Raw genomic sequence first — 23,336 nt, 5'->3', positions numbered from 1 at the left:
CTTCCTGCCTCAGTTCTCAAACTCTTTCTTAACCAGTCCATCCCCCATATTGCAGCCAAAGTGATCTTTTCATTTCTGTCTAGCACATGTGGATGTGTGTACATACATGCAGAGAAAACCCTTCCTTGCCCTCAAATCATATATGGAAACATTTTTAATTTTTTGCCTGTTACACAAGACTCTCTGTTACTTGGCTCTTGCCTAACATTCCAGGTTCTTTTGCCTTCTTTCTCTCTTTTGTATCCCAGTCATCCTAAACACTTAGAAGTTCCTGAGTCTTTGTTCTTTTCTTCTTTGGGGGGGATGTCTTTTTTCCCTCCTAGTTTAATGGTCTGTTGCCTTTCACGTCTCACTTAAAATATCGTCTTTAGGAAGTCTTCTCCTGGCTTCTTTAGATAGAATCAAGCACTTCCATCCTTTTTTTTTTTTTTCCAAAGACAGGATCTTGTTCTGTCACTCAGACTGGAATGCAATGGCCAGATTTCCATTCACTGCAACCTCCGCCTTTCAGGTTCAATCAATTATTCTGCCTCAGCCTCCCATGTAGCTGGAATTATAGGTGTACGCCATAACACCCGGCTAATTTTGTATTTTTGATAAAGACAGGATTTCTCCATGTTGACCAGGCTGGTCTGGAACTTCTGGCCTCTAGTGATCCACCCCACTCAGCCTCCCAAGTATTGTGATTTCAGATGTGAGCCACCACGCCCAGCCAAGCACTTCCATCTTTATGTCCCAGAAAACCCTGTTCATTACCTTTGGTGGTACTTATAATACTGATCAAGTTATTCATTTTCACATGTCTGTATCTCCAGAAGAATCTGAGGTTAATGTGTTTACTCATTTTTAATGCCCATTATATAGAAGATAATTGTTTGAATAAATAACCAAAATACTTTGCATATGAATGTTTCACATTTTTAATATCTGCCCCCTTTCTGAACTGAATTTAGAGTTTGAATAGTATATTGGCCTTCCTTGCTGCTTTTTATTCTTGAATCCTAGCGAAATCAAATATATATGATGAATTGGTTCTAGCATTATGATAGCGGAGGTCTGGTCTCATAGTCCATTTGATTTATAATGTTTGAGTATTAGAAATACTCGAGTACTGGTACTGTATAGAAATATCCTTATCTATTAGTTAACATTAACAGTGATTTATTATAAATAATGACACCTAAATTAACTGTCTAGAATCAAGCAGTGTTGTCTAGTGGAATATAATACAAGCCATATATGTAATTTTAAATTTTGCAGTCACTATGTTTAGTAAAAATAGGTAAAGTTAATTTTAATAATATTTTATTCCATTGCATCCAAAATGTTATTTCAGTATTTAATCAGTATTTTAAAATATATACTGCTTTAGTATTTAAATTGAAATTTAATTAAAAATTTAGTTCCTAAACTGCGTAACTTTTCATGTGCCCAGGACAACACAGTTCAAGATCAGTGGTTTTTAAACTTTTTAAAGAAACTTCTGAATTCCTTTTTAAGAAAGCTGCATTCATTTTTAATCTTTTTACATTATATATTGCTTTATAAAGTTGATAAGTCCTATAGTCCCTGTCTAAGAAAAATGTACATAAACATATTCATACAAAATTTTGGACCATTTCAAGGGATTCATGTAGTTCTTAAAGCCTATCTTCTGTAGTAGGTACATGTGCTGGATATTTAGAACCCGTGTAGTCATAATGTAAAACAAGAGGGATTGGCAGAATCCCTAGGCAGTTTACATGTCAGTTGCTCCATAGGAAATACTTAACTACTTTATGTCCACACCCACATTTTTTCCCAACCACTAATCTAAAGAGAGTCATTTCACTATGGGGATCGGGAATTAAAATCTTTGCATTTTCTGTCTATACTTGACTCTGACCTTTGGTGAGTCTCTTAACCATGTTTTTTTGTTTTGTTTTGTTTTGTTTGAGACGGAGTCTCGCTCTTGTCGCCCAGGCTGTCTTGTCGCCCAGGCTGGAGTGCAGTAGCGCGATCTCAGCTCACTGCAGCCTCCGCCTCCCAGGTTCAAATGATTCTCCTGCCTCAGCCCCCTGAGTAGCTGGGATTACAGGTACCCACCACCACACCCAGCTAATTTTTGTACTTTTAGTAGAGACGAGGTTTTGCCATGTTGGCCAGGCTGGTCTTGAACTCCTGACCTCAGGTGATCCGCCTGCTCTGGCCTCCCAGAGTGCTGGCATTGTAATTGTGAGCCGCTGCACCCAACCAACCATGATTTTCTTATTTACAAAGTACAGTTCCAACCCGTGACAAAAAATGCTTTTATGAAGATGTATTCTTTTTAAAAGCAGTTTCCATCTATGAATTTCCTCAAAAATAGAGCATTGCAAATCACCTACTTTATCAAATAAAAACATGTCAGAAATTTGGAGGGAAAGAGAGTTCGTTACTGATAGTTCCTGTGGCATATTTTTCCTTTATCTAAGTTATAGCATTTTTTTCTACAACAGAAAGGTGATTCATCATCTCCAGATCCTTCAGGTTTAGAATTTGATTGCCAGCATTTTCTCTCCTGTTTTATGAAGCATAATGGCCTTTTGTCATGGAGTTTGTTACAGTGGGATCTTAATCATGATTATGGTGGCACACATAGTGATTTTGATTGATATAATCAGTATTTCCTAGGATTATAGTCATTTGCCATTTATTACACAAGGCGAGGACTTTTCAAAGCCTGTGAAGAAAAACTGCCATTTAGTTGTTTTTAAGTCCTCTTTAAACAGTTCTGAGAGCAAAGTTTTTGAGCAAGAGTAACTTACTTCTAAGTTAGGAATAAGAAAACTTTGGTCATCCTAGCTTTATAATCAATCACAATGTTAACTTAGATGAGTTACTTATTTTCTATGAGCTTTACCTCCCTCATGAGATCATTAAGAATCTGTCTGTTTTAATTAGAAAATAAATAAGATCATTGAACTATTAACATTCTCTAGGTTCTTTTTTCCCATTTTAATAAAATAATTTAGATTATGTCATTACATATAAGTATACCAATGGGGCCTTATTGACAAGTTTGAGGGTCAAACCAAAAAAGAAACTCCATGTATTAAGGTGTCCTGTTGTTCCCTTTTAGGAGATTGTAAGAACAACGCTCTTGTACCAGGAACCATTCAAGTAAATGGCCATGGAGGACAGCCATCAAAACTTGTGAAGAGGGGACCTGGAAGGAAACCTAAAGTAGAAGTTAACACCAATAGTGGTGAAATTATACACAAGAAAAGGGGTAGAAAGCCCAAAAAGCTACAGTATGCAAAGCCAGAAAATTTAGAGCAAAATAATGTGCATCCCATCAGAGATGAAGTACTTCCTTCTTCAACATGCAATTTTCTTTCTGAAACTAATAATGTAAAGGAAGATTTGTTACAGAAAAAGAGTCGTGGAGGTAGAAAACCCAAAAGGAAGATGAAGACACAAAAACTAGATTCAGATCTCCTAGTCCCTGCAAGTGTCAAAGTGTTAAGGAGAAGTAACCGAAAAAAGATAGATGATCCTATAGATGAGGAAGAAGAGTTTGAAGAACTCAAAGGCTCTGAACCCCACATGAGAACTAGAAATCAAGGTCGAAGGACAGCTTTCTATAATGAGGATGACTCTGAAGAGGAGCAAAGGCAGCTGTTGTTCGAAGACACCTCTTTAACTTTTGGAACTTCTAGTAGAGGACGAGTCCGAAAGTTGACTGAAAAAGCAAAAGCTAATTTAATTGGTTGGTAACTTGTACCAAAATATTTTACTTCAAAATCTATAAAGCAGGTACAGTTAAGGAATAAGTAGAACTAAGGCTTCTGCTTCCTTGCTGCTATGGTGGAGTAGGGAATATGATTTGATTTGCAAAAAAAAAACAAAAAACAAAAAAAAACAAACTTACAAGACACTTCACTTCTTTAAATGAATATATATATATAAATATATACATATATATTTTAAATGTTTGCTATTTATTGCCCTTAGATAGGTTATGCATTTTCACATTCATTTCATTCACTGAAACAAAAGAAATTGATCTATAATGAATTCCTGATTTATTTATAGAAAAGACAGTTCTGCTACACTCTTTAGGAGCATAATATTCCTAGTGATAGAGCATTTCATGTTAAAATGAATTATTTTTGACCAAGCAAGGTACATTTCTATTGATACAAGTCATGCCCCTAAAAGACAGATGTTATACAGAGTAGCAGTGAATTAAGAAATGTTTCCTCTAAAAGATAAATACAAAATTTCCACCATTTGATACCCTAAAAAGTTTAATTTTAATTATAGAATGTTCATCTACAAAGTATCTAGAGGAGGCTTTTGCTTTATTCCATTTCTGCCAAACTTAAGAGAAAATGTACTGATGAAGGGAAACATATCCACATTGGAAAACATTTGACTGTCTAATTTTTCAGACCTTGATTCTTATATCACTCAATCTCTGTTTATTGTGCCAAAGACTGAGAATCAGTGCAGTGGAAAGCCTGTTTTTGACTGTCAGGACAGCATACACTTTTCAATATTGGAAAGGCTATATATTCTAAAGAGCAAGTTATTAAAGAGTTATGCTGAGATATATCTTTTTTTTGGTACTAATAGAAAATAATGCACTGGTGGGTCCTTTGACAGAGATATTCTAGAGGAAATGTTTAAGTGGTTAAAGGATTCAAGGAAAATACAGGAAAAAAGGTATGGGATTTGATGTTTACTTGTTGATCTGGATTAATGTCATTTCTAAACTTTAGACATATCTAATAGCCTAAAATGACTTACAAAGAAACGTGTCTGTGTGTGTATGTGTATATATTGATAAATGGGTATAATTAAATATATATACAAACACATACTTATATACTATTACCCAGGTATAAATTCTTTTTTCAGGATTTTTTAGATAGCAGTAGAATAAAAATAATTTTAAAATGTCATACTTTATAGTTTAATTTTAAGGGGGAAATTGGTTATTTTCAATTATTAAAGGTTAAAATAGGCCAAATCACTTTTTATGCAATCATGTTTTATACAGTGGTCTCATTGCACATTGTGTTTTTTCTGCACTTTTTACGGTATCCTTATCATGCTGGTATGTCAATATACACCCTAAAGAAAAACTCCATTTAATGATTGTGCCTTGTATTCTATTATTTTTTGCATCATTAGTAAAATTAAGTTGTCTATTGTAAATGATAACTATATGACTTAGGAGAATGTATTGCTATATGTACTGCTATGGAAAAGGAGAGCAGTTATTTATTTGTTTATGGTACAGTTAGTTATTTTATACCTTAAAAACCAACATACTTACCATTTCTATTGTTTAAAAATTACTGTCCATTTTTTAAAAAATTTAAAGAATGTAGTATTTTCTGAGGACTGGTATGGTACAAAAATGTAACCAAAATTTTCAGATACTACATTTTTAAAAAGTGAAGATGGGGAAAATATGTATCAGCATGACCCTGATGTAGAAAAATAAAGTCTGCAATCGAACCTTGGCAAAACACATTACATAATTATGTCTGATAAGGATGAATATTAGCTGTCATTTAACTGTCTTGAAGAATGAAAAAGTGATACATTTGGGCTTTTAAGATCATTTGTAACTAAATTTGTACAGAAATTTTCCTGTGAAATTAAGTAAACCATTTTCCAGATTTTGACTGCATTTCTGAGATTTTGCAGTTGAAAAATAATTTCAAATTTTTCAGGTTTTTTGTATATTTATTTTTTTCTAACAAATATATTTAACTATAAAATTAAAATTCAGTAGTTAAACTCTTCATAATGCAGAAATGGATGGCTTGATTGTATAGAAAAATGAGTCTTTCACTTACACCATTCTTGAAAATAATAGCGTATGTTTGAAATTTAAGTCATTAATTAGTTGCTTTTGAAGGCAATCTATTTGAAATATGTAATTTCCTGATGTTATCTGCATTGTGTTAAGAAAAAAAGAATAGGCTATAAAATCAATTTTTGTAAAAAAATAATGTACAGTTTTAAGTTGTGTACAGAAAAAGGAAGAGCGTACACAGTCTTAGAGTGGAATATACCTCTAGTACAGTGTATGTGTTAATTCCAACTCTTGAGCAAAGAAATGAGTATTTACCATCTTTCCTATAACACATAAATGTATTATTCCTGTTCTAAAGACACTGTATATTTATGACCTTATTTGGACATTATTAGACACTGGTTTCTTAGTAAAGCACAGTAACTTGGATCAGATTCTTTGTAACCGAAACACTTAAACATGTATTAGTAATACCAATATATTTAGATTTTATATTTTTATAATTTAGCTTCTATACATTGCAGAAGTTGAATTAAGAAATTTAAGTCATCACCATATTTTTGTTTTCTTTACCACTTGGGAAAATAATCCTCTTTGAGGCGGTAACACTATGTATGTACTGTTGATAGGCCAGAAAGAAATCTTGGCAGTTGTCTTAGGTAAGCAATAAAAACATCTCAAATTTACTGAAAATTCAGAAATATAACTTAACATGCATGGAAAGTGTAAACCAATTTAGGTATTTCTAAGTACCAAACCCTAATATTCCCTCCCTCAACTCCAACATTCTCAAGTCCCAGATGAAAAGTTTAAGTGGAGCATTAGTTTAAATATTCAGTCTAATCAGAGACTCACAGCCCTGGGCGATAGGCAATACATACATAACTTTCTAAAATTTTATCCTTTGTGACCTGCTATAGTGGCATTGGACTATTTTCTGCATGTATTATAAGCTGAAGATTTTTTTGGCCTTATTTCAATTGTTTTTATTGCACAGCTTCACTACAAATTTAAAGACTGCTGGCATTATTATAAAACTATCTTCCTCCTTCAGTGTAAGTAAATGTGGAATATTTGTGAGCTGGATTAGGTAACGTCTGAGACTTGGGATTGACTAAATTTAGTTATCACCTGGAAATGAATTACATAAGATACAGTAATCAGAGAAAATACCTTTGTGCAGCATGTATGTTAACATCTAGAACTGTCCCTCATCTGCAGTGCAGTAGATGAATCAGACATTTTAAGAAATGTATTCAAATATCATTTTTATCTTATATGTTAGCAGCATTTACATGTTTTCAAATATGATTTGTAATATAATTTCTCCAGTTAACAATGTTTACTTCAATTCTGACATTCCATTTTATACATCTATACCTACTGTATATCTCTATCAAATGTCAGCTGGAAGTGGCTTTTTCAGTTTTCTACTTAATGAAAACAGATTTATTCTGAATTTTTTTGTGACCTGAAATTCATTTTTGAATAGGTTGAAAGGACCAAGATACTTGAGTGATTAAAGGGCTGTAAGTGTTTTGCTTATATGCAGGAGTTACATGATTTTAAAAGTCATAGGGGAAGTAGTTTTATCATCTGATTACTCCTATAAACCTAAAAAGTATTTCTAATATAACAGGTTGAGCAGTGGTTTTGTTACACTTAGGCAAGAATTTATTTTCCCATTAAAATTTGAAAAATACATTTTTCTTTGCTTCTACCCTTGCAGTTTCCCTTAGTTCCCTGATTTCCAAGTGATCTGAACTAAAATTAATACTACATTTACTAAGAAACTATTTTTGTTAATTATACTGAGCAAAGCGCTCCAAATGAAAAGTCATCATGAACTATGTATAGTACCCAAGAAGAGGTCAAATTGAGTCAGAAGACTGTAAGTACCACTTTTGGCGCTCCAGAGATAAACCTTGTACACACTGCAGTAAAACAGTGAGTAGAAAATATGAGCTATAAATAGATACTGTTTTTAGTTTTGATAGCTCTGTGTTGAAACACTTTTTTAATGCAGATAAAAATTATCAGGAAATTAACCTTATGGCACAGACCAAATACTTAGTGCACGGCTGAGTTTCTACAATTCAAGGAGCCAAGAAAAATAGGTTCAAGATGGAATATACTACATGCATATAAGGCAGATGCACACACGCTGGTTACTTTAACATTGTGTGTGTTGATTAGTCACAATGATAGACTATAAAATGAGACAATACAACGTTACATTTTTGGACCATATTAAAACTGCAAGAAGACAGGGGTCTTATTGAAGATCTTTTAGAAAACTTAAATCCTGTCACAGGACATTTAGACATGTGTAGAATGTAGCTCAATTTTTAAAAAGTAACTGACCTAGAGGGTGAAAGTTGAAACTGACACATTTTCAAATTAAGATTATGCTTATTTTGTACAGAAAACAATGTTTAAACACAAGCAGATCTGTTGTATGTAATAAGTAACACAGAGTTTTAAAACAAATTAATTATTTAGCTTTATTGAAGTTTGTTTTTTTCTTTCCGAACCTGGAGTATCATATTATAAACAGCAGTCTCACACCAGAATAGCAGTGCCCTTTCTTTTTGTACATATTGATTGGACCTTTCTTTACTGTTACGTGGACACTTTCTATGTTAGTTTTGATGCATAATTCTTTGAATCCTTTTATACAAACTAGAATGTACGTGTAAGAATTCCTGTCCCTGCAATGTAGTAACTACAAACTTATTTTTAAATAAATAGAAAACTTGTTTTTCTAAGCTATTTTGTAGAGCCTCATGATTTATTATTTGGTTTTTTAAGTTTTTTTGGCAACACATAAAGCACTTAGTACGTAATTTCAACAAGCTGCTTACCAAAGTAGTTATATGGCAGTTACCATTATGTAAATGCTGGTTCATTAGAGTTTCCAGTGCCCTGTGTGTTTTGCAAAGTATGACAACTGTCAGTTAAAAGATTTTTGGGTGCCGAAATGTAATTTAATTCCAAAACAACTGAAGGTCAAAAACTTATATGCTTTTTTATGTGTACATTTAATAAAACAATTTCATTGGTTTCTTACCGTAAGTTAACTGCGATGAGTGATAAATACTTCAATATTCAGATACTTTCGTAAGAGATACATTTCAGTGGAACACTTTGCATAAATATTTTCTCAAAAATATGAAATTTCTGGGAAAAAAGGAATGATGAAAGAATTTCACTTACTTGTATTTAAGTTCATAGAGTTATTGCAGTTTTCCTAGAAATTGTGTCAGATTGTCATGCTTTTTTGTTGACTTACTAAGAATCCCAATTTTAGCATGAAGACTATTAGATATGAATACATAAGACTATAACAATTCAAATTAAGCACATGGAGTGATTTGTAATTTTGTGTTAATTTCTCCCTAAGATGTTTTGTTAAAATGATTTTGTATAAAATAAATTTCTAAGTTGAGGAAGGCAGGTAAAAAAAATTACAGATAACCTTTTCTTTCTGAAGTCTGCTAATAACAATACCTAGTATATACTTAGAAGAACCAGCCAAGAAAAATTAACTTTCAGCAACCACTCTTTACTCATTTCTCTTTTGTAATGATACCAATTTTATGACCCAAGATTCCCCAGTATTTAATGGAAGTAAGAATAAAGACCAAAGCGCAAAACCTCTGTTACTTGCAATATAGTACTTTGTGTTTGTAATCAATGTGTGGTAAATTTAACACATTTACCACTTACTGATTAGTCTTTGGGAAAAGAATGGTGGAAGTCATTCAATGAAATACCTTTCTACCATATTGGTTAGACATACTGGCAGCACAGTGTAATGAAAAGAACTGGCTTGGAGTTGGGAAATGGAAATTTGACTTTCATTCCTGACAGGAAGTAGAGGAACCCCAGCAAAGTCATATCTCAGAGCTTCATTTTCCTCATCTGTAAAGTTTTGAAAGTTGATTAAATTATCTGTGAGATCTAATTCTGTTCAAATAGCGAGTGGTGATAATCTCATTTGTATATTGTCCTCTGTATTCATGGCTCAACCTTGGCTTTTATATTTAGTCCCTGAATAGAATACATCATTTAATATGTAGTTTCCAGACAAGCTGTGTCTTGCGGCCATGACCTTATTGTTGTAAGTGTGAGGTTTTCTGAACCCTTAGAAGAAGGACTTTTAATGTTTTCACAACACACTATTGTATTGCTATAAATTGTGAATTGCTTTAAAAATACATGTTTACTAATAAAAAGAAGTACAGGCACACTTTATTTTATTGTGCTTTGCATTATTGCACTTTGCAGATAACTGGTAACCCTTCATCCAGCAAGACTGTCAGTACCATTTTTTCCAACAGCAGGTGATAACTTCATGTGTCACATTTTGGTAATTGCAATATTTCCAACTTTTAAAATATCATTCCATCTGTTCATGGTGATCTGTGATCAGTAATCATTTATGTTACCACTGTAATTGTTTTGAGATGCCAAAAACCACACCCATGTAAGATAGTTAATACATGTTCTGTGTGTTTTGACTGTTCCAATAAATGGCCATTCCCCCATCTCTCTCCCTCTTTTTGGGCCTTCTATTCCCTGAGATACACCAATATTTAAATTAAACCAGTCAGTCACCCTACCGTGGCTTCTAAGTGTTCAAGTGAATAGAAGAGTCTGAAGTCTCTCACTTTCATCAAAAACTGGCTATGATTAAGCTTAGTTAAAAAGGCATGTCAAAAGCCAAGAGAGGCTGAAAGCTGGAACTATTGTGCCAAACAGCCAAGTTGTGTAAGCAAAGGAAAAGTTATTGAAGGAAGTTAAACATGCTACTAAAGTGAACATATGAATGATAAGAAAGCAAAGCAACCTTATGGCTGATAAGAAGAAAGGTGCAGTGGTCTGGATAGAAGATCAAATCAGCCACAATATCCCCTGAAGCCAAAACCTAATCCAGAGAAGGCCATTAAAGCTCTTCAATTCTGTAAAGGTGAGAGGTAAGAAAGCTGCCAAAAAAAAAAAAAAATTGGAAGCTAGCAGAGGTTAGTTCATGATGGGTTTTTTTTTGTTGTTGTTTTTTGTTTGTTTTGCTTTTTGTTTTGTTTTTTGAGACAGAGTTTTGCTCTTGTTGCCCAGGCTGGAGTGCAATGCTGCGATCTCAGCTCACTGAAACCTCCGCCTCCCAGGTTCAAGCGATTCTCCTGCCTCAGCCTCCTGCGTAGCTGGGATTACAGGCCCCTGCCACTATGCCCAGCTAATTTTTGTATTTTAACAAGAGATGGGGTTCACCATGGTGGCCAGGCTGGTCTCAAACTCCTGACCTTGTGATCTGCCCACCTCAGCCTCCCAAAGTGTTAGGATTACAGGTGTGAGCCATCGCGTCTGGCCTGGTTCATGATGTTTAAGGAAAGAAGCCATCTCTGTAATAAAAGTGCAAGGGGGTGTTGATGAAAAAGCAAGTTATCCAGATGTTTTAGCTAATATTATTGATGAAAATCTACACAAACTTTCAATGCAGATGAAACAACCTTATATTGGTAGAAGGACCAATGCAGGACTTTCATAGCAAGAGAGAAGTCAATGCCTAACTTCAAAGGACAGGCTCTCATTGGGGGCTAATGCAGCTGGTGTTAAGATGAAGCCAGTGCTTCTTTACCATTCCAAAAATTCTAGGGCCCTTAAGAATTATATTAAATCTACCCGACTGCTCTATCAATGGAACAACAAAGCCTGCATGACAGCCCATCTGTTTACAGCACAGTTTACTGAATATTTTAAGTCCATTGTTAAGACCTACTTTCCAGGGGAAAAAAAAAAAAAAAAAAAAAGGTTCCTTTGAAAATACTACTGCTTGTTGACAACCTGGTCACCCAAGAACTCTGATGGCAGTGTGCAAGGTGATTAGTGTTGCTTTCATGCCTGCTAACACAACATCTGTTCTGCACCTCACAGATCAAGGAGTAATTTTGATTTTCAAGTCTTGTTATCTAAGAAATACATGTTGTAGGCCAGGCACAGTGGCTCATACCTGTAATCCCAGCACTTTGGGAGTCTAAGGTGGGTGGATCACCTGAGGTCAGGTGTTTGAGACCAGCCTGGCCAACGTGGTGAAACCCCATCTCTACTAAAAATACAAAAATTAGCCAGGCTTAGTGGCGCATGCCTGTAATCCCAGCTACTCAGGAGGCTGAGGCAGGAGAATTGCTTGAACCCGGGAGGCGGAGGTTGCAGTGAGCTGAGAGTGCGCCATTGCACTCCAGCCTGGGCAACAACAGTGAAACTCCATCTCAAAAAAAAAGAAAAGAAATACATGTTGTAAGGCTATAGCTTCCAGAGATTCTTCTGAGGAATGTGGTCAAAGTACATTGAAAACCTGGAAAGAATTCACCATTCTAGATGCCATTAAGAACGTTCATGATTCATTGGCAATCAAAATATCAACTTTAACAGGAATTTGGAAGAAGTTAATTCCAACCCTCATGGATGATTCCGAGGGTTCAAGAATTCAGTGGCAGAAGTCACTGCAGATGTCGTGGAAATACCGCGAGAACTAGAATTGCAAAGTGGAGCCTAAAGATGTGACTGAAGGGGCAGAGCAAGATGGCCAAATAGGAACAGCTCCAGTCTCCAACTCCCAGCGCGAGCGACACAGAAGACCGGTGATTTCTGCATTTTCAACTGAGGTACTGAGTTCATCTCACTGGGGAGTGCCGGACGATCGGTGCTGGTCAGCTGCTGCAGCCCGACCAGCGAGAGCTGAAGCAGGGTGAGGCATTGCCTCACCTGGGAAGCGCGAGGGGGAAGGGAATCCCTTTTCCTAGCCAGGGGAACTGAGACACACAACACCTGGAAAATCGGGTAACTCCCACCCCAATACTGCGCTTTAAGCAAACAGGCACACCAGGAGATCATATCCCACACCTGGCCAGAGGGTCCCACACCCACGGAGCCTCCCTCATTGCTAGCACAGCAGTCTGTGATCTACTGGCAAGGCAGCAGCCAGGCTGGGGGAGGGGCGCCTGCCATTGCTGAGGCTTAAGTAGGTAAACAAAGCTGCTGGGAAGCTCGAACTGGGTGGAGCTCACAGCAGCTCAAGGAAACCTGCCTGTCTCTGTAGACTCCACCTCTGGGGACAGGGCACAGTAAACAATAACAAACGCAGCAGAAACCTCTGCAGACGCAAACGACTCTGTCTGACAGCTTTGAAGAGAGCAGTGGATCTCCAACACGGAGGTTGAGATCTGAGAAGGGACAGACTCCCTGCTCAAGTGGGTCCCTGACCCCTGAGTAGCCTAACTGGGAGACATCCCCCACTAGAGGCAGTCTGACACCCCACACCTCACAGGGTGGAGTACACCCCTGAGAGGAAGCTTCCAAAGCAAGAATCAGACAGGTACACTCGCTGTTCAGAAATATTCTATCTTCTGCAGCCTCTGCTGCTGATACCCAGGCAAACAGGGTCTGGAGTGGACCTCAAGCAATCTCCAACAGACCTGCAGCTGAGGGTCCTGACTGTTAGAAGGAAAACTATCAAACAGGAAGGACACCTACACCAAAAACCCCATCAGTACATCACCATCATCAAAGACCAGAGGCAGATAAAACCACAAAGATGGGGAAAAAGCAGGACAGAAAAGCTGGAAATTCAAAAAATAAGAGCGCATCTCCCCCGGCAAAGGAGCGCAGCTCATCGACAGCAACGGATCAAAGCTGGATGGAGAATGACTTTGACGAGATGAGAGAAGAAGGCTTCAATCCATCAAATTTCTCAGAGCTAAAGAGGAATTACATACCCAGCACAAAGAAACTAAAAATCTTGAAAAAAAAAAGTGGAAGAATTGATGGCTAGAGTAATTAATGCAGAGAAGGTCATAAACGAAATGAAAGAGATGAAAACCATGACACGAGAAATACGTGACAAATGCACGAGCTTCAGTAACCGACTCGATCAGCTGGAAGAAAGAGTATCAGCGATTGAGGATCAAATGAATGAAATGAAGCGAGAAGAGAAACCAAAAGAAAAAAGAAGAAAAAGAAATGAACAAAACCTGCAAGAAGTATGGGATTATGTAAAAAGACCAAATCTACGTCTGATTGGGGTGCCTGAAAGTGAGGGGGAAAATGGAACCAAGTTGGAAAACACTCTTCAGGATATCATCCAGGAGAACTTCCCCAACCTAGTAGGGCAGGCCAACATTCAAATCCAGGAAATACAGAGAACGCCACAAAGATACTCCTCGAGAAGAGCAACTCCAAGACACATAATTGCCAGATTCACCAAAGTTGAAATGAAGGAAAAAATCTTAAGGGCAGCCAGAGAGAAAGGTCGGGTTACCCACAAAGGGAAGCCCATCAGACTCACAGCAGATCTCTCGGCAGAAACTCTCCAAGCCAGAAGAGAGTGGGGGCCAATATTCAACATTCTTAAAGAAAAGAATTTTAAACCCAGAATTTCATATCCAGCCAAACTAAGTTTCATAAGTGAAGGAGAAATAAAATCCTTTACAGATAAGCAAATGCTTAGAGATTTTGTCACCACCAGGCCTGCCTTACAAGAGACCCTGAAGGAAGCACTCAACATGGAAAGGAACAACCGGTACCAGCCATTGCAAAAACATGCCAAAATGTAAAGACCATCGAGGCTAGGAAGAAACTGCATCAACTAATGAGCAAAATAACCAGTTAATATCATAATGGCAGGATCAAGTTCACACATAACAATCTTAACCTTAAATGTAAATGGACTAAATGCTCCAATTAAAAGACACAGACTGGCAAACTGGATAAAGAGTCAAGACCCATCAGTCTGCTGTATTCAGGAGACCCATCTCACACGCAGAGACATACATAGGCTCAAAATAAAGGGATGGAGGAAGATTTACCAAGCAAATGGAGAACAAAAAAAAGTGGGGGCTGCAATACTAGTCTCTGATAAAACAGACTTTAAACCATCAAAGATCAAAAGAGACAAAGAAGGCCATTACATAATGGTACAGGGATCAATTCAACAGGAAGAACTAACTATCCTAAATATATATGCACCCAATACAGGAGCACCCAGATTCATAAAGCAAGTCCTTAGAGACTTACAAAGAGACTTAGACTCCCATACAATAATAATGGGAGACTTCAACACTCTACTGTCAACATTAGACAGATCAACGAGACAGAAAGTTAACAAGGATATCCAGGAATTGAACTCATCTCTGCAGCAAGCAGACCTAATAGACATCTATAGAATTCTCCACCCCAAATCAACAGAATATACATTCTTCTCAGCACCACATCGTACTTACTCCAAAATTGACCACGTAATTGGAAGTTAAGCACTCCTCAGCAAATGTACAAGAACAGAAATTATAACAAACTGTCTCTCAGACCACAGTGCAATCAAACTAGAACTCAGGACTAAGAAACTCAATCAAAACCACTCAACTACATGGAAACTGAACAACCTGCTCCTGAATGACTACTGGGTACATCACGAAATGAAGGCAGAAATAAAGATGTTCTTTGAAACCAATGAGAACAAAGATACAACATACCAGAATCTCTGGGACACATTTAAAGCAGTGTGTAGAGGGAAATTTATAGCACTAAATTCCCACAAGAGAAAGCAGGAAAGATCTAAAATTGACACTCTAACATCGCAATTAAAAGAACTAGAGAAGCAAGAGCAAACACATTCGAAAGCTAGCAGAAGGCAAGAAATAACTAAGATCAGAGCAGAACTGAAGGAGATGGAGACACAAAAAACCCTCCAAAAAATCAATGAATCCAGGAGTTGGTTTTTTGAAAAGATCAACAAAATTGACAGACCACTAGCAAGACTAATAAAGAAGAAAAGAGAGAGGAATCAAATCGACGCAATTAAAAATGATAAAGGGGATATCACCACCGACCCCACAGAAATACAAACTACCATCAGAGAATACTATAAACACCTCTACGCAAATAAACTGGAAAATCTAGAAGAAATGGATAATTTCCTGGACACTTACACTCTTCCAAGACTAAATCAGGAAGCAGTTGAATCCCTGAATAGACCAATAGCAGGCTCTGAAATTGAGGCAATAATTAATAGCCTACCAACCAAAAAAAGTCCAGGACCAGATGGATTCACAGCCGAATTCTACCAGAGGTACAAGGAGGAGTTGGTACCATTCCTTCTGAAACTATTCCAATTAATAGAAAAACAGGGAATCCTCCCTAATTCATTTTACGAGGCCAACATCATCCTGATATCAAAGCCTGACAGAGACACAACAACTAAAAAAAGGATTTTAGACCAATATCCCTGATGAACATCGATACAAAAATCTTCAATAAAATACTGGCAAACCGAATCCAGCAGCACATCAAAAAGCTTATCCACCATGATCAAGTGGGCTTCATCCCGGGGATGCAAGGCTGGTTCAACATTTGCAAATCAATAAACATAATCCAGCATATAAACAGAACCAAAAACAAGAACCACATGATTATCTCAATAGATGCAGAAAAGGCCTTTGACAAAATTCAACAGCCCTTCATGCTAAAAACGCCCAATAAATTCGGTATTGATGGAACGTATCTCAAAATAATAAGAGCTATTTATGACAAACCCACAGCCAATATCATGCTGAATGGGCAAAAACTGGAAGCATTCCCTTTGAAAACTGGCACAAGACAGGGATGCCCTCTCTCACCACTCCTATTCAACATAGTGTTGGAAATTCTGGCTAGCGCAATTAGGCAAGAGAAAGAAATCAAGGGTATTCAGTTAGGAAAAGAAGAAGTCAAATTGTCCCTCTTTGCAGATGACATGATTGTATATTTAGAAAACCCCATTGTCTCAGCCCAAAATCTCCTTAAGCTGATAAGAAACTTCAGCAAAGTCTCAGGATACAAAATTAATGTGCAAAAATCACAAGCATTCTTATACACCAGTAACAGACAAACAGACAGCCAAATCAGGAATGAACTTCTATTCACAATTGCTTCAAAGAGAATAAAATACCTAGGAATCCAACTTACAAGGGATGTAAAGGACCTCTTCAAGGAGAACTACAAAGCACTGCTCAGTGAAATAAAAGAGGACACAAACAAATGGAAGAACATACCATGCTCATGGATAGGAAGAATCAATATCGTGAAAATGGCCATACTGCCCAAGGTTATTTATAGATTCAATGCCATCCCCATCAAGCTACCAATGAGTTTCTTCACAGAATTGGAAAAAACTGCTTTAAAGTTCATATGGAACCAAAAAAGAGCCCGCATCTCCATGACAATCCTAAGTCAAAAGAACAAAGCTGGAGGCATCATGCTACCTGACTTCAAACTATACTACAAGGCTACAGTAACCAAAACAGCATGGTACTGGTACCAAAACAGAGATTTAGACCAATGGAACAGAACAGAGTCCTCAGAAATAATACCACACATCTACAGCCATCTGATCTTTGACAAACCTGAGAGAAACAAGAAATGGAGAAAGGATTCCCTATTTAATAAATGGTGCTGGGAAAATTGGCTAGCCATAAGTAGAAAGCTGAAACTGGATCCTTTCCTTACTCCTTATACGAAAATTAATTCAAGATGGATTAGAGACTTAAATGTTAGACCTAATACCATAAAAATCCTAGAGGAAAACCTAGGTAGTACCATTCAGGACATAGCATGGGCAAAGACTTCATGTCTAAAACACCAAAAGCAACAGCAGCAAAAGCCAAAATTGACAAATGGGATCTAATTAAACTAAAGAGCTTCTGCACAGCAAAAGAAACTACCATCAGAGTGAACAGGCAACCTACAGAATGGGAGAAAATTTTTGCAATCTACTCATCTGACAAAGGGCTAATATCCAGAACCTACAAAGAACTCAAACAAATTTACAAGAAAAAAACAAACAACCCTATCAAAAAGTTGGCAAAGGATTTGAACAGACATTTCTCAAAAGAAGACATTCATACAGCCAACAGACACATGGAAAAATGCTCATCATCACTGGCCATCAGAGAAATGCAAATCAAAACCACAATGAGATACCATCTAACACCAGTTAGAATGGCAATCATTAAAAAGTCAGGAAACAACAGGTGCTGGAGAGGATGTGGAGAAATAGGAACACTTTTACACTGTTGGTGGGATTGTAAACTAGTTCAACCATTATGGAAAACAGTATGGCGATTCTTCAAGGATCTAGAACTAGATGTACCATATGACCCAGCCATCCCATTACTGGGTATATACCCAAAGGATTATAAATTATGCTGCTATAAAGACACATGCACACGTATATTTATTGCAGCACTATTCACAATAGCAAAGACTTGGAATCAACCCAAATGTCCATCAGTGACAGACTGGATTAAGAAAATGTGGCACATATACACCATGGAATACTATGCAGCCATAAAAAAGGATGAGTTTGTGTCCTTTGTAGGGACATGGATGCAGCTGGAAACCATCATTCTTAGCAAACTATCACAAGAACAGAAAACCAAACACCGCATGTTCTCACTCATAGGTGGGAACTGAACAATGAGATCACTTGGACTCGGGAAGGGGAACATCACACACCAGGGCCTATCATGGGGAGGGGGGAGGGGGGAGGGATGTCATTGGGGGTTATACCTGATGTAAATGACCAGTTGATGGGTGCTGACGAGTTGATGGGTGCAGCACAGTAACATGGCACAAGTATACATATGTAACAAACCTGCACTTTATGCACATGTACCCTACAACTTAAAGTATAATAATAATAGATAAATTAAAAAAAAAATATGTGACTGACTTGCTGCAATCTCATGATAAAATTTGAATGGCTATGGTGTTGCTTCTTATGGATGAGCAAAGTTTCTTGAGATTAAATCTACTCTTAGTGAAGATGCTGTGAACATTGTTGAAATGACAACAAAGAATGTAAATACTACATAAACTTAATAAAGCAGCAGCTGTTTGAGAGGATTGAGTCCAATTTTAAAAGTTCTGTGGGTAAAATGCAATCAAACAGCATTGCATGCTACAAAGAAATCTTTTGTGAAAGTAAGAGTCCAATGGATGCAGCATACTTCAGTGTTATCTTAAGAAATTGACACAGCCACCCCAACCTTCAGCAACCACCACCCTGATCAGACAGCAGGCATCAATATTGGGGCGAGACCCTCCACCAGAAAAAGATTCTGACTTTCTGAAAGCTCAGATGATCATTAGCATTTTCTAGCAATAAAGTATTTTTAAACTAAAGTATGTACATTGTTTTTAAGACGTAATTCTGTTGCACATGTAACAGAATAACTATGGTATAAACATACTTTTACATGCACCAGGAAACAAAAAGTTTGTGTGATTTTCTTTATTGCAATATTTGTTTTATTTTGGTGGTCAGGAATCAATATCTCCAAGGTATACCTGTACTAAAGTTCATGATTTTCCAGGGACCTATGGGAAATCTCCAAGATAGTTTTAGTGTAAAATACCCTAATTCTTTTTCTTGTTTTTTGAGACAGGGTCTCTCTCTCTTACCCAGACTGCAGTGCAGTGGCACAAATCATAGCTCACTGCAACCTTGAACTCCTGGGCTCAAGCAATCCTCCTGCCTCAGCCTCATGAGTAGCTGGGACTACAGGTAGACACTCCCTCACCAGGCATTTATTGATTGATGAATTGATTGAATGTAGAGACAGGAATTTCACTGTGTTGCCCAGGCTGGTCTCAAACTCCTGGACTAAAGCAATCCTCTTACTTTGACCTTCCACAGTGCTAGGATTACTTGCATGAACCACTAAGTCCAGCCTCATCCTGAAATTTTTATCTCATTTTTTCTAAATTTAAGATCCACTTAAGTGGTAAAACAGAATCAGTGGCTTTCAGAGAAAAATTAATCATTTGATTAAGATAGGATATTGCGTACCTGAGAATAATAGTTGGTTTTCTATTTAATTATTTTTTATTGTTATTTTTATTTTTATTTTTGAGACAGAGTCTCCCTGTTGCCCAGGCTGGAGTGCAGTGGTGCGATCTCAGCTCACTGCCATCTCCATCTCCCCAGTTCAAGTGATTCTCCTGCCTCAGCCTCCCAAGAACTGGGACTACAAACACTCAACACCTCAACCAGTTAATTTTTGTATTTTTAGTAGAGACAAGGTTTCACCGTGTTGGCCAGGTCTCAAACTCCTGACCTCAGGTGATCCGCCCGCCTCGGCCTCCCAAAGTGCTGGGGTTATAGGTGTGAGCCACCGTGCTCAGCCACACAGTCGTATTTCTCTGTCACTATTGTTCTTAGTTTAGTGTCAGCTACCTATATGAATCACAAATTTTAATGAAAATAACAAGTTTCACAGAGAAAACTGAAAGGATGGTGATTTAAAACTATCATATGCAAGTATTTTTGTAGAACAGCAAATCTCAATATACATAGCACAATTTTTTTAAACCTCGAATTTGCAAAAATGAACATTTTTACTAAAAATATGACTTGAAGACAGCAACTCCATAGTGTACAAATATAAGAAACAAGTGTGTATACACTTAAAATTATTCACAGTGAGCAGTATTTCAGTGTTGCTTATAACTGAAATGTACTCAATTTTAAGTTACCTGAGGATCTTTGAAATTATGTTCAAACTGACATGCTATAGAACAATTACGTTTATAAAAAACTTTGGCAAGGCTGGGCATGATGGTGCACACCTGTAATCCCGGCACTCTGGGAGGCCAAGAACTCTGAGCCCAAGAGTTCAAGACCAACCTGGGCATTATGGTGAAACCCTGTGTCTACAAAAAAATTAGCTGGGCATGGTGGCACATGCCTTTAATCCCAACTACTCAGAAAGTTCACGTAGGAGGGATGCTTGAGCCCGGGAGGTTGAGGCTGCTGTGAGCTGAGATAGTTCCACTGCACTCCAGCCTGAGTGACAGAGGGAGAGCCTGTCTCAAAAAACAAAAACAAAAAAACTGTGTCAGAATTATGACTCAATTTATTTGAACACGTGTTTCATGTTTTTAGCTACTCCAAATATTACGTAAAAGTAATGTTGGCTTATATGTTCAGTGGACCAATAGAAGAAGTTTAGGTACCCCAGACTAACTTGTCTCTTCTTAAGAAAGCAAACCCAATCTTAATTTAACAAATTAAATGTATGCTTATATTATATTCCACACTTACACAGGAAAAAAAGCCATTTTAAAAATATAATTTCAATTTTTATTTTAGATTCAGAGGGTACATGAGCAAGTTTGTTAACCAGGTATACTGCTGAGGTTTGGGGTACAATTGATCCTATAATCCAGGTACCAAGCATAGTACCCATAGTTTTTCCATGCTTGTCACCCTCCTTCCTTCCCCCATCTACTAGTCCTTAGTGTCTACTGTTTCCATTGTTATATCCATGAGTAACCAGTTTAGCTCCTACTTATAAGTGAGAACCTGTGGTATTTGGCTTTCCTGTTTCTGCATTAATTCACTTAGGACAGTGGCCTTGAGGTGCATCTATGTTGCTGCAAATGACATGACTTCATTTCTCATGGCTGCTTAGTATCCCATGTTATGTATGTACCACATTTTATTTATCCAACCCACCTTTGATGGGCACCTAGGTTTATTCCATGTCTTTGCTATGGTTAATAGTGCTGTGATGTAAAACCTGCCAAGATTGATCATTAAGAAATCCAAAACTTCAACAGACCAATAACAAGTAATGAGATTAAAGCCATAATAAAAAGTCTGCTGGTAAAAAAAAAAAAAAAAAAAAAAGCAAGCCTGGGACCTGATGGCTTCACTGATGAATTCTACCAAACATTTAAAGAAGAACTAACACCAATCATACTGAAACTATTCCAAAAAATACAGGGGGAGGGAATACTTCTAAACTCATACTATGAGGCCAGTATTCCCCTAATACCAAAACAAGACAAAAACACGTCAAAAAAAAAAAAAAAAAAGAAAACTGCAGGCCAATATCTCTGATGAATATTGGTGCAAAAATCCTCAACAAATACTTGCAAACTGAATTCAACAATAAGTGAAAAAGACCATTCGTTACAACCAAGTGGAATTTGTTCCTGGGATGGAAGGATAGGTCAACATGTACAAATCAATCAGTATAATACAGGACAGAATGACAAAAACCATATGATCGTTTCAATGGATGCCAAAAAAGCATTTGATAAAATTTAACATCCCTTCATGATAAAAATACTCAAGAAACTGGATATAGAAGGAACATATCTCAACATAATAAAAGCCATGTATGACAGACCCACAGCTAGTATCATACTGAATGGGGAAAAACTGAAAGCCTTTCCTTAAAAATCTGGAACACAACAAGGACACTGTCACCATTGCTATTCAACATAGTACTGAAAGTCCTAGCTAGAGCAATCAGACAAGGAAAGGAAATAAAGGGCATCCAAATTGGAAAGAAATAAGTCAAATTATTCTTGTTTGCAGATGACATCATCTTATATTTGCAAAACCTGAAGACTACACACACACACACAAAAACTATTAGAACTGAAAAGCAAATTCAGTAACGTTGCAGGATACAAAATCAACCTACAAAAATCAGTAGCATGTCTGTATGCCACCAGTGGACAATCTGAAAAAGAAATAAAACAAATAATCCCATTTATAATAACCACAAATAAAATTAAATACCCAGGATTAACCAAAGAAGTGAAAGATCTCTATAATGAACACTAAAACACTAGTGAAAGATATTGAACAGAACACAAAAATGGAAAGATTCCATGTTCACAGATTAGAAGAATTAATATTGTTAAAATGTCCATACTACCCAAAGAATCTACAGATTTAAAACAAGCCCTATCAAAATACCAATGACATTCTTCACAGAAATAGCAAAAACAATCCTAACATTTATATAACATCACAAAAGGCCCAGAATAGCCAAAACTATTATAAGTAAAAGGAACAAAACTGGAGGAATCACATTATCTGACTCCAAATTATACTACAGAGCTATAGTAAGCAAAGCAGCATGGTACTGGCATAAAAACAGACACACAGAGACCAATGGCACAGAATATAGAACCCAGAAAAAAATCCACACATGTACAGTGAATTCATTTTTAATAAAAGTGCAAGGAACATACAGTTGGGAAAAGACAGTGTTTTCAATAAATGGTGCCTGGAAAACTGGATATTCATATGCAGAAGAATGAAACTAGACCCTTATCTCTCACTGTATACCAAAATCAAATCAAAATGCATTAAAGGCTTAAATCTAAGATCTCAAACTATGAAACGACTACAAGAAAACATTAAGGAAACTTTCCAGGACATTGTTCTGGACAAAAATTTCTTGAGTAACACATAACCACAGATAACCAAAGCAAAAATGGACAAATGGGATCACATCAAGCTGCAAAGCTACTGCACAGCAAAGGAAACAATCAGCAAAGTGAAGAGACAACCCACAGAATGGGAGAACATATTTGTAAACTACCCATCTGACAAGGGATTAATAACCAGGAGCTCAAACACCGTTATAGGAAAAAGATCCAATAATCTGATTTTAAAATGGACCAAAGATTTGAATAGACATTTCTC

The 23,336-nt window shown here is 36.8% G+C and overlaps 1 protein-coding gene across 8 annotated transcripts in view; it reads left to right on the top strand.

The window, feature by feature from the left end:
* PHIP (pleckstrin homology domain interacting protein) overlaps positions 1 to 10,051 on the top strand; it is a 138,764-nt gene extending 128,713 nt beyond the window's left edge. For 6 of the 8 annotated variants that reach the window (XM_031667255.1, XM_031667252.1, XM_031667251.1 and 3 more), the window contains one exon: positions 3,101 to 10,051. In XM_031667255.1, the coding sequence (XP_031523115.1) occupies positions 3,101 to 3,738 (638 nt within the window). In that variant the 3' untranslated portion in view covers positions 3,739 to 10,051. The remainder of the gene's footprint in view (positions 1 to 3,100) is intronic. The other 2 variants (XM_031667253.1, XM_031667249.1) reach the window with 1 other exon arrangement.
* Positions 10,052 to 23,336: the final 13,285 nt, after the last annotated feature.

The sequence above is a fragment of the Papio anubis genome, chromosome 6 (genome assembly GCF_008728515.1).
Source record: "Papio anubis isolate 15944 chromosome 6, Panubis1.0, whole genome shotgun sequence".
Classification (NCBI taxonomy): Eukaryota; Metazoa; Chordata; class Mammalia; order Primates; family Cercopithecidae; genus Papio; species Papio anubis.
The sequence above is the reverse complement of the archived record's forward strand: the minus strand, read 5'-3'. Positions and strand labels throughout refer to the sequence as shown.